Raw genomic sequence first — 11765 nt, forward strand, 5'->3', positions numbered from 1 at the left:
AGTGCTGTAAATCGCACTTCTTAAAACACAAATCAACCTATCGATAGGAACAGCTGTCGCTCTTTGATCCGCTTTCCAACACTGCTGCCTACAGCACGTGCAGTGAAGTAGTCTTTTGGTTTTTGTTCCTCTAAATTTTTGGATATTTCGGCGCCGTATGGAGAAAACTGACAAGAAGTTCGTTCGCCGTCAGGCGAAGGAGCTTCGCCGCAATTTCCTGGAGGAGGAGGATTTAGTGGAAGTGGACGCAAGTGTGGCGGCGCACAAATGCTGCGGCAATGCGTTCAATGACTTCGATGCCCAGTCCCACGACGCCTGGCTGCTTCAGTGTCCCAAGGGCACGGATCCCCACCAGCTTGCCGGAAAGCGCATCAAAATGCCCGGCCGGAAGTGTGTGGGCGATCTCCAGGTGCGGGCCATTAAGTACACAGCGCTGCAGAGCCGAGCCGTCGGCTATGTGACCACCAAGGGAAAGTATGCCCTCCGAAAACTTCCACTCACTGGCTACGTGGTGGTCGGCAAGCGTCTGAATGCTAAGCAACCGGCGGCAGGTTATGAGGAGCAGGTCTTTCCCGCCGCTGCAACGCCAGCAAAGATTCGCTTCCGCGTCCGCCATCCCTTTTTCGGACACGACTACAAGGAACGCGTCCAAGTGCCCGAGGAGATCACAAAAACGATCAGCGAGGGAGACAAGCGAAATCTGGAAATCAAGGCCAGGCTGTGGCGCACTGCCAACTACTATGCGGTCCGCAGCAAGCTGCTTAACACCACCCAAACGCTGGCGCAGAAGGAGTACGATGTGAGGCAGTCGGTGGTCACCGGGCTTCTGCCCAATTTCATGAAGGCCACGGCCACGCCGAGCGCCTACATCAACCCCACGGACAAGGTCGCTGAAGAGCAAGCTGCTGCCGCCGTCAAGAAGAGCAAGAAGCAAAAAACCAACGGATCGGTCCAGCCAGACGGAGATGAACTGGTGCGGAGCGAGAGGGAGTCGGCCATCTCTACCAAAAAACAAAAGAGGAAGCAAATCAAGTGGTCAAGTCCATGCAAACGAAGCAGAAAATATCATGGAAGTCGTGGAGATCAAGGAGGAAGTTATTGAGGAGGAGGCCAAATCACCCAAAAAACCAAGAAAGCGCAAATCAAATGGCCAAATCCTTGCAAACGAAGCAGAAAATATTCCGGAAATGGTGCAGATCAAGGAGGAAGTAAAAGACGAGGAGGAGGAGTCCAAATCACACAAAAAGCAGAAGAAGCCCAAATCAAATGGGCAATTCCTTGCTAACGAAATAGAAAATATCCTGGACGATGTGGAGATCAAGGTGGAAGGAGGAGAAGAGGAGGAGGAGAAGTCACCCAAAAAGCAAAAGAAGCTCAAATTAAAGGGTCAAATTCTTGTCATTAGAGCAGCCAATGCCAACACTCTGGACGAAGAAGTTATAATTAAAGAAGAACCTACATCTGCCAAGAAGCAAAAAAAACGAAAGGAGAAAGGCGAGGTTTCGGATTGCATTGACGACGACGTAGTGGTGATAGAGGACGACTCCGAGGCACCGTCGCGAAAGCGCAAGAAGCTGAAAGCAGGCAATTAGACCAGGGACCAGCTCCTCCAACTCAGTTAGTTCTTACTTAGCTTAACTATATTAACTATTCAAAAAAGACGGAAGGATATCCGACCGGTTGTTAAGAAATTTTTTATTTAAAAAAAACATCTGTAAATAAATAAATATAAATGTAGATTTTGGGTATTCCCAGTAAATGCTGAATTGCTGACTTCTTAAAAAATTCAGCAGTTACTGCAAATACACAAACTGTTTTGTTTATACTGTATGTTGTGGGTGGCCTTATAAATACATATTTTAAAAATTTTCTTTTAGTATTTATGTGTACAGGACAGGATAAGCCATTAGCACGAAAATAACATTACCTTCAAAAATTTAATTTTTAAATGTCTTTCTATAGTTGTACTGATTGCATAGTTTACATCTTTAAATCTATAAAAAAAAGTTATATCATTTTATCGTTTTCCAATAATAGTGTTGCCAAATAAACAAATATAGTAATTTTAAAACACAAATTGCCCTTCACGGTGTTTATAACATTGATATTATTCATATTATAATATTAATATTTTTATGTTATTATTGAATAATTGTTTTCCGATGTTCAAAGATTTTAAGGAATTTAATTATTATCCAGTAAATTAAAATTTTTTTCTTGAGAATAGCGCAACACATAATTTAAATATATTTAGTTATTTTATAAATTCGTTCCCTGCTCGTTGTAATGGAAAACTAGTTCTGTCCAGTAATATTTTGATTTGACGGATTTCATTGACATTTCCATATTATGAAACATCTACGGCATTAACGTTATTTTTAAATCAGAGTTGCCGTAAACAACGTTCCGTTTTGCTAATTTTTTGGGGATCCGAAACCGACCCCTTTGAGTTCAATAGACAACCCTTTAAAAAACGCAGACAATGTTTACCACCGCGAACCGGTAATTCTGAGTGCAGTGTTTAAAAAATAAAAACGTGTTCGAAAGAAGTAAAAGGGATTGCAGTCAGTTAAAGATGCCGAGTATCAGGGCCTACCTCAAGGAGGGCATCAATGTGGCGGCGATAATGGGTCTGGGCGATACGATAGCCCAGTTGGCCATCGAGAAGAAGTCGCTGGACGAATGGGATGCCGGGCGAACGTTTCGCTTCAGTGCGTTGGGCTTGGTGGTCGTGGGTCCGGTCCTACGGCGATGGTACCTCTTCTTAGAGTCCCGGGTTCCCAAAAACCAGACCCCGCTGCGCCGCGGCGTCACCAAGATGCTGCTCGACCAGGGCCTCTTCGCGCCACCCTTCACCCTGTTCATGTCGTTCCTCGTGCCGTTGGTCAACGGCGAACCCGTCGACAAGATCCGGCAGCGCATCGTCGACAGCTATCCAACCATTATGGCCCGCAACTACATGCTCTGGCCAGCCGCCCAGATGATCAACTTCAGCTTCGTGCCGCTGGGCTACCAGGTGATCTACGCCCAGTGCATCGCCCTCATCTGGAACTGCTACCTCTCCATGATGCTCAACAACTAGGTCATTCTCTGTCCGTATCTGCATCCAGGTGCCGACCCATCCATCAAATAAATTCTCAATATAAGCTCTACACGTGATTTTGCCTTTTGGTTTGGCGATTGCTTCGCCAAGGGGTATTCGTGGGGTATGCTGTGCTCTGCGTCACAGGTTGGAGGTTAAACAAAATTTCAAGATAACAGATGATCCTCTTTTGTCTGAATTAGGAGGATCGAAATAGGATCATAAGTTTAGTCTTAAAATCGATCCTTGTGGTTAACTCCTATTTTATTAACTGTCATTAATTTTCAATCGAAATATGAGCTTTAGTTAGATATCTACAGGGTATCCGAAAGTCGATATTTAGAAAGTTTTTTTAAGCGTACAGGTTTATCGATAGCTTCGGCGTAATCGATAACCCCGCGCTTTCGTGAAACCGCATCCAAATTAGTCAATTTTGCCGGCTGTTATGGACCATACACGGGAGATTCTGACCTTCCAGTTCGGAACGTACGCGAACTACGTGGGCGCGCACTTCTGGAACCAGCAGGTGAGTTGGCCCACCCACCTGGCAGCCGGAGAATCGCTCAAAATCCGCATTTTCAGGAGGCCAACTTCAGGTACGGAGACGAAAGCGACCAGGTGGTCGAGGAGCAGCTGCCCAACAATGACATATTTTACCGAGAAGGGATAAATGCCCTCAATCGCACCACCTACACGCCCCGCCTGCTATCCGTGGATTTGGCGGGAACTCTGGGCCACATTCCGGTCACCGGCGAGCTGTACGGCAACTTTGTGCAGCGAGATGAGGAGCTGCTGCCCCTAGGCACCGGCGAGCAACTGCAGCGGGCACGCCAGCAGGCGGAGGAGAGCGGGGTGTCCACATCGCAGCAGCTGGACGTGCAGGAGCAGCCACAGGCCGCCGTGTCCGAGTATCAACGGGATCTGCTGAGGAATTCCGTGGTGCCCGAGAAGGACTATCGGCTGGCGGAGACGGCAAACAGTTGGGCAGACTTCCTGTACGCCCGTTATCATCCCCGCACCCTGAACATATTACCGGGACTGGTCAGGGATCCGACTGTCCAAGCGCTGGGCACCTACTCCGCCGGCACGGAATTGTGGCAGGCAGCCTCCTTCAACGACGAGTTTTGCGATCGCATCCGCTTGTATGTGGAGGAATGCGATGGCCTGCAGGGCTTCCATGTGCTCTTCGACATTGACGATGGCTTCGGCGGGCTGGCCGGGAAGTGTCTGGAGCACCTGAACGATGAGTACAGCCGGGCGAGCTTTGTACTACCGCTGCACCAGCCCAGGAACACGAGCTATGCCCAAGCGGGTGAGTAAGATGGCTCTTAAGCAAGATATAAGACATTGATTCCCCTCTTCCCAGATCCCCGCCTGTCACACAGCATTCGGGTGGTGAACAGCGTGCTGGGCTACCATCACCTGAGCGAGCAGGCTGCTATGTTTACGCCACTGTCCACGTTGGAGACCATCTGGCGGAACACCAGTCTCAAGTCGCGCAATCTGCCGGGACTCCAATGGCAGGCGGACAACCTCTACCAAACGTCGGCCCTGCTGGCTGCCTTTCTGGACACGGCCACTTTGGGCTATCGCCTGCGGCAAACGCCGGATTCCCTGCGACGTTTCTGCGAGCGTATTTCACCATCTGGCCGGAAGATGACGGCCGCAGGATTGGCTCTTCCATTCGGTCTGAGGGAGGGCCAAGATTTGATAGAGTTCCTAGACCAGAGCGGAGACCATGCGCTGCTAACACAACTCACGCCGGGCTGTGAACCGGGCACCTCCTATGTGCTGCAATCGGTGACGGCCCGCGGCATTCCCGCAGAGCGTTTGAAGCGTCCCAGGGAGCATGCCGGCGAACAACTGCGGATGGCTGCCTATGGCTGCGACAGTGTGTCCCACATGCTGCAGCTGTACTACCAGTGCAGCTATCATGGCAGTGCCACCAATGCAGCAGCCACACCATTGCCACTAAAGACGCAGCTGCCCTTTCCCTATGAGATGTTCTCGGACAGCATCTCTGGCAAGGGCTTCTGCTTGCCTGGAGGGTCGGAACGCGAGCCGGGCACTCGTGTGGATGCCGCACCCGTGCTGGCCGCCCTGCAGAACTCCACCAAACTGGGCGAGCACCTGGACAATTTGCACGCCCAGACACATCGCGTGCAGTTGGCCAAGCTGCAAGCGTACTCGAATTCCGGCTTGGAGCGGGATGATTACGAATCGGCGTTGGATCAGCTGCTCGAGTTCCGTGACCTTTACGCAGATTCGCAGTATCTGTAGAGCCCACTGCTCTGGTGGAACATACGATTTTGTGATAAGCCCTAGGATAATACACACAATAAACACTCACATGCATACGATTACGAAGGAAAGCACAGGTATTTTCTTCTTATATTTATTCCAGTCATTCAAAAACTTCATTTTTTTAATGTATTTTTAAAGTTTTAGTATCAAAATCTTAGAAATTTGTATTATTTTAATACCTAATGGTTGTGATTAAATGAAATTGAGAAGAACTCAAGTAATTGCTCAACTTTTTTAACACTTAATTTTTGTAAGAAAGCTTTTTGAGTAATATAATATTATGAGGGAAATACATTTTAAAGCACATGTTCTTTTTCAACTGTCACGTTACTTTCAGATTATTGCTTTAGACTTTTGGAAAAAGTAATTTTAAGGCGCACAATCCTTTTCGCGTTCTATGTTTGCAATATAATGAACTCTGGAAGAAAGGTTTATGTTGACAGATATTTGCTTATTTGAAAATACATAAACAAATTAGTTAATCAATACATTATGTCCATAACAGTTATGTTTATAGCAAAGAGTGTAAAGAATAATTATTTATTATTATTTTAACGCTCAAAAATAAGTATTATTAAAAAAAAAAATTAATGTTTAATTTTGAGATATAATTTTTTGCTTTAAGGCGGTATAACTTGTCCCTGGTTAATTACCCAGTAAATAAGAATACTTGTGCATTTAACCAGATTTGCATAGCTTCAAGAAGTTCCCAACCTATACGTACTGTGCCCCCTTGTCTACGCAGGTGTCGGGTTGGTTAGGTCTTCCGCGGAGCGGAAGTTGTTTGGCCCGGCCCCCACCTGCGAAACTTCGTGATTGGCAGCGTCGGAAGCGGCTTTAATATTTTCCGCGTTTCCAGGAAAGCCAAAACAAAACAAAAACTGTTTTGGTCTGGGCAGAGAGATATGAAGAGTCGTCAATGGATTTCCTAACAACGACGATGACGACATGGACGTGCCCAAAGAAATCGTCGAATTTTTATTTGCATTGCAATCAATTTTTATAAGTGCTATCCTGGAAAATACAAGAGTATATAGTTTTTAGACAGAATTTACATAAAAAGCAAAACTGAAGTGCAGCTTAAAGATGAAAACATAATTTGAATGTTTTTTTATTTGAAGAATAAAATCTAATGCTAATGCTTCTTCAAAAAACAAATTTGAAAAACCCTTAATATATAACGTAGATCTGTAGGTTGGGAGAGCCATTTTTTTCCGACTTAAAAATCATTTTTATTAGTTTCTATATTTTTTTTTACTACTTTCAAAGTTTAATTTATAATCAACAACATTCAAAGGTTATTATTAAAACTTGTCGGTCAAAAGGTACGTGGTTCTTAATCAGAAAGTAATTTTGTAAGAAAACTTTAATCCTAGTCTTGCACAAAAAATGCTGTAAGCGCTAAGGATTTGGAGTAGATGTTATTAAAAATTAAATAACTTTAGACTTTTGACTATAATAATATAAGCAAAAATATATAATTAATTAATTACGTATAAATCTTTATTAAGTTTCCATACAGGCAACATTTTAAGATAGATTTAATACCAACCAACTAATTCAAATTTTTGATTCAATTTTTGAACAACTATTAATTATTATTTTAATTAAAAGCCAACTATTGCAATATTTGTATCTATCTCCAAGAACCACTGAGCATCAATGCGTCGGTTATCATTTGAGCGCATTTATCTACTGTCTCCGCAGTTGACCCAAAGGACCTTTTCCGACCGACTTCACCTTTCCGCGACGACTACGTGCGGCTACTTGCCGCTTTGTTTAACCGTAACCCTTGCGGATCCGGATAGGGAGTTGGGCCCGCCTAATTTATACGGAAATTTATTGCCAATAAAGCGGCAGTAATTGAAATCTCAACGGGAGTAAATCACAATTTTATGGACTGCTAACGGGCGGCAACTAGGTGGCGGTGAACTTGGCGATGGGGTTTAATATTTTGGGTAAGAGTTTTTTATTTGCCGGTCAAGTTTTCTCCACCGCCCTCCCCTTATGTGTCCACATTGTTGGGCAAATTAAATTTCATTTTGATTGGCACCGTTTCTTTAGTATTCTACCTTCTTCGTCTTTTTATCCCGGGTCCTTAAAGCAGCTGCTGCTGCTGCTGCCTTCTAGCTTCTGCTGGTGCTTCTGGGCAAAAAAGGACCAAATCCGAAATTAAAATTACGCCAACGACTTTAATGGAATATGTGCGTGGAATTCGAATTTCGTATATTGTTTTTTGCAGCTTTTAATTTCGGTTTCATTTTCGTTTCGGTCTGCATCTGAATTGGGACGAATCCTTGCATTAGCATGCAGTCCTGCCACTTAAATTCATGTTTGATTAGTTTGGGTTGAAAAACCTAAACCCTCAACCAATTTGTGAATGAAGCAGATCTTTTAGAGTTTGGATTGTAAATATAAAAAACGTATTGGGAGCAAAATAGTTTAATTTTGTAGACCCAATTGACACAGCATTAATGAAAAGAAGAACTAATGTTTTAACTGGGACTTTTCTACACTTAAACAATATAATCAGAAATCGGCAAGACAAAATTTGTATACTTTTAAAGCTAACAAACAAACATATTATATTCTATAAGTTCACCTGGATAGCTTTAAAAACTGAGGGACTGGTTTTCTTTGAAAGGGAAGGCCATGACTAAAAAGAAAATATATTATTTATAAGGTCGTTAATGTCTCCTTCACTGCTTTGCAAACTATTGAAAAAAATTATAATACATTATGTGTCTTAAGGGCTCTGAAGTTTTACATTTGGGCCCATTTAAAATTATCTCACTTTGTATCAATCACAAATATACATCACAGCATTCTTTTTTTCTGTGCATCTTAAGCTTGCGTTTCTCTTTATCCCTTCGTTTTCAATTAGTTCCTTCAATTACTTAGTTGGTCAGCTACTTAAGTTGCCGCCTCGTTCGCCCACGCGGCAGTTGATTTTTAATTTCTGCCCATTTGGGTCCCCGCTTCTAGTCCCCATCATCCGCGGAGCCACTCCGTCTATATCTGTGGTTCTATCGCCGTCTGGGCACTTCATCATCCAATGGAACCCCTTGGAGGCGTCGGCCGACATTCAGCTCCCACATCCAAAACAAACTTAACAAAGTTAGCTAAATTTGGCCGAAGGCGTCATTTTAACTGCCGCTTACTGCCACCCACTCACCGGTCTCCTTTCCATCGTCCACTCTTCCCCCCGCCCATCCATGCCGGCATTTCAATGCCTTTTTAATCTAGAACAAAAGCAAACTTAATTTGCCACAACATCTGAGATGGCACAGGCGAAACGACGACAGGCAACAGGCCAAAGGAGGACCACGGGACTGTGAACGGGTCTTAAATGCACTCAGAAAAAAAAGGCAGCTGAGCACATGTCTAATTTTAAGTTTTTGTAAAAAAAATACATTTGAGTAATTTGCAAATGCTCGATATTTGGTATGTATTGTAAATATGTTTATGTTTAAAAACTATTCTAGAGAAATATCTCGATCTTAATATATATGCTTTATATATATTGATTATTTTAGATAAACTCATATTTGTAATATAAATGTAATTTTTATAAAAAAATTTGTCTAATATTCTATCTTTGGGTATACTCTTGTTAATTCTCAAATTTTTTCATAACATTTATTGTCGAAGAAATCTATTTTTATTTGGCCGTTTTGTCATTTTGTGTGCAGATTCCAATGGTAAAAGGTTCCTTTAACTGTTTAATTATTTGCTTACTTTTTAAATTTTTTTAGATTTTTTAGCTTTTGACCATATATATTTTTGAGTGTAGGCGAAAGAAGAACAAAACGATTGTAGGGACAATTCCGAGAACGTCACTTGGCACATAATTTAATTACAACAACACTTTTGGGGCCACCACTTCCCACCCAGGCGATGCCACTTTCAAGTTAACCACCCACCATCCACTTCCCACCACCCACTACCCAACCACCCAACCACCGCCCCCCTACCATCTCTTCAACTCATCGCCAGGAGTCGAGTGTTGAATGAGCAACAACTTTCGAGTGCAACGCGTCCTGAATTGTAATTAGTGCCCAGGAGCAGCCAGATGGTGGGTAAATTTCGGATGGGGAAAGGGATTTTGGCCAGTTCATTTGGAAAGGGGGTTGAAAAAAATAGAGGGGTTGGCGTCAAAAGGGGGCTACAAGTTTCAGGAGATGGCTTCACTTGATTTATGGAGCGCGCACATTTGTAATTGTTATTACGTGTAAACGTTCCACTCCAAAACAATCCACTCCAGTTTCCTGTCGCCCCTTGGCCCAAACCATAACCTAGATTCGCCGCATCCTGACCATAAATTAGTTATCGGTGCTAATTGTTAAACGGATGAAGCGTGATTTGATAAGGACGTAGCTGGTGGTCATGGAGTCATGGCCAAACTTACATCGACCCACTGACATTGACCCGCTCCCATGGGAGTCAAGGTGACCAAAAATATTATGAAGTAGTAACTGCTAACGACCACAATTTATATTTTTATACCCGTTTCTCATTTTGTATTCGTTGAAAAGTATGTAACAGGTAGAAAGTATAACACGTGTGTATTTGTTATGGCAATACCCTAATCGTGTTGTTTTATAACTTCTAATGCCCCCTAATCCTGTTGCTGCTTCTCATGCTCATCCAGCTTAGCTCTTTCGGGGACTCCCCTTACTTTTGCCCCGGATCCTTGCTGCCTTATGCATGTTTTTCTCTGTGCGAGGGCAGCTGGAAATAAAGCTGCGTCGGAAATTGACCAAACACAATTAAATAGTAAACTATTTGGCTTGCATCCATGCCGGAGATGAGTCCGGTCCGGACTTAATTCCCCAATCACAATCGATTCAATGCGGCGAATGCTCCGTGGATTGGTGTATTGTTCGCAGTCCCATTGTTGTCTATGTTCCATCCTCGATGCGTTCCATAATCACCTGCAATTAAGCATTGGCTGTGCATAATCCAATGCACTAATTTTGATGAAATAACTTAACTTAGCCAAGGTAATTAAATGGCTTTATGCATGGCTGGGCATTCAATGAGCTTCTTTGGCAATCGAAACCAGGATGTGTTATTAAATTCTCTGATATGGTTTTTGACTTTTGGGGTAAATTAACGTAGATGTCCTGTTAGTTGGTCAAGCATCCTATTAACATTTGATCATCACTATGGACGACATAACATGTAGTGACATTTTTTCCAAGTATTAGATAAAATAGAAAACTTGGTACTAGGTATTATGCACAGAATCGTTCTTTAATATTCACAAATGTCAAACCAAGAAGACAAACTTCCAGCGTGAACAGCTCAAGCGACTTAAGAAGAAGAGTTCGAGGATTGGGTTGTGTCGCCTGAGGATTCCGTTGAGGACACTGTGGTGGAGGAAGCTGTGGTGGAGGAAGCTGTGGTGGAGGAAGCTGTGGTGGAGGAAGCTGTGGTGGAGGAAGCTGTAGTGGAGGAAGCTGTGGTGGAGGAACCGCTGGTTGAGGCCTCTGTGGTGGTGCTTGGTTTGCACGGCGGTCCCCATGGTCCTGGTCCATGTCCATGTCCACCTGGTCCTCCTGGTCCTCCTGGTCCGCCTCCTGGACCTCCTGGTCCGCCTGGACCACGACCACCAGGACCGCGGCCTCCTGGACCACCGGGGCCACCGGGACCACGTGGGCCCCGACCTCCAGGACCTCCAGGACCTCCAGGACCTCCAGGTCCTTGGGCAGAGGCCACAGCGACCAGAGCAACAAGAGCAACAAGGATGAGGGTACGCATTTCGTTATCGGATAGTGAACGACTCGAACTGATCTCGGCATCCCCCAATAGCTCTATATATACCCACCCTCTGGGGAAAGTCTCCTCCGCACAAGTGTTTCATCGGTGACGTGTGTGGCCTGAGCAAACTGACGTCAGTGTGGATTAGGTAAATTCCACTGGCCAAGTCAGTCACTTCGCAGTTGGCCTTCGTTAAATAGTTCTGCCGGACAGGAAAAATACATACATATACATATATAGCAACAAACTCCGCAATATCTAATTTGGAATTGTGTAATCTTAAGAAAAAGTTGTATGTTGTTTATTTTTTAAAAAATATTTTTTTTATGTAAAAAAGTTTGTTTATTTAAGCAATTATTAAAAAAAAAGACTCGTATTTTACATGACATTTAATTTTAATTATTTTTCTCTTAAACCCATTTTCAATAATCATAACAAAATAAAAACTTCCTTGCAAAATGTGGCTCCTGAAAACGTTCTCCTATCATTTTTGAATATAAAATGTTATTTCGTGAGGTTTCTGATTAAGGTATAGATTTTATTTAAATTATTTAAGATTATTTTCTTAAATAACTTAAAAACATTACATTTTCCCCATTGGTCGGCACGTTCACCT

General features: G+C 43.5%; 4 protein-coding genes across 4 annotated transcripts; 3 read left to right on the forward strand and 1 right to left on the reverse strand.

Annotated features, from left to right (window-relative positions):
* The first annotated feature begins 70 nt into the window (after positions 1–70).
* Positions 71–1737, forward strand: LOC128265457 (uncharacterized). Its single transcript, XM_053001477.1, has one exon. The coding sequence runs from the start codon at positions 158–160 to the stop codon at positions 1100–1102; it is 945 nt and encodes a 314-aa protein (XP_052857437.1). The 5' UTR covers positions 71–157; the 3' UTR covers positions 1103–1737.
* Positions 1738–2365: 628 nt separating this feature from the next.
* On the forward strand, positions 2366–3152 carry LOC128265458 (mpv17-like protein). Its single transcript, XM_053001478.1, has one exon. The coding sequence runs from the start codon at positions 2576–2578 to the stop codon at positions 3080–3082; it is 507 nt and encodes a 168-aa protein (XP_052857438.1). The 5' UTR covers positions 2366–2575; the 3' UTR covers positions 3083–3152.
* A 319-nt stretch (positions 3153–3471) lies between these two features.
* On the forward strand, positions 3472–7261 carry LOC128265447 (protein misato). Its single transcript, XM_053001454.1, has 4 exons — positions 3472–3608; positions 3665–4394; positions 4449–5460; positions 7094–7261. Exons 1-3 carry the CDS (start codon positions 3528–3530, stop codon positions 5360–5362), a joined length of 1725 nt encoding a protein of 574 aa, XP_052857414.1. The 5' UTR covers positions 3472–3527; the 3' UTR covers positions 5363–5460; positions 7094–7261.
* Positions 7262–10621: 3360 nt separating this feature from the next.
* LOC128265448 (uncharacterized) lies at positions 10622–11205 on the reverse strand. The gene is made up of 2 exons (XM_053001455.1): positions 10864–11205; positions 10622–10818 (listed from the first exon to the last, which is right to left on the reverse strand). Exons 1-2 carry the CDS (start codon positions 11188–11190, stop codon positions 10624–10626), a joined length of 522 nt encoding a protein of 173 aa, XP_052857415.1. The 5' UTR covers positions 11191–11205; the 3' UTR covers positions 10622–10623.
* Positions 11206–11765: the final 560 nt, after the last annotated feature.

The sequence above is a fragment of the Drosophila gunungcola genome, unplaced genomic scaffold, assembly GCF_025200985.1.
Source record: "Drosophila gunungcola strain Sukarami unplaced genomic scaffold, Dgunungcola_SK_2 000125F, whole genome shotgun sequence".
Lineage (NCBI taxonomy): Eukaryota > Metazoa > Arthropoda > Insecta > Diptera > Drosophilidae > Drosophila > Drosophila gunungcola.

What these genes read in the sequence shown, in the direction of transcription:
- LOC128265457 (XM_053001477.1), top strand. Translation starts at nt 158, where the DNA reads ATGGAGAAAACTGACAAGAAGTTCGTTCGCCGTCAGGCGAAGGAGCTT.
- LOC128265458 (XM_053001478.1), top strand. Translation starts at nt 2,576, where the DNA reads ATGCCGAGTATCAGGGCCTACCTCAAGGAGGGCATCAATGTGGCGGCG.
- LOC128265447 (XM_053001454.1), top strand. Translation starts at nt 3,528, where the DNA reads ATGGACCATACACGGGAGATTCTGACCTTCCAGTTCGGAACGTACGCG. An exon ending in CGCACTTCTGGAACCAGCAG is followed by an intron (nt 3,609 to 3,664) that starts GTGAGTTGGCCC and finishes CCGCATTTTCAG; the next exon opens with GAGGCCAACTTCAGGTACGG. An exon ending in CACGAGCTATGCCCAAGCGG is followed by an intron (nt 4,395 to 4,448) that starts GTGAGTAAGATG and finishes CCCTCTTCCCAG; the next exon opens with ATCCCCGCCTGTCACACAGC.
- LOC128265448 (XM_053001455.1), bottom strand. Translation starts at nt 11,190, where the DNA reads ATGCCGAGATCAGTTCGAGTCGTTCACTATCCGATAACGAAATGCGTA. An exon ending in CACAGAGGCCTCAACCAGCG is followed by an intron (nt 10,819 to 10,863) that starts GTTCCTCCACCA and finishes CCTCCACCACAG; the next exon opens with CTTCCTCCACCACAGCTTCC.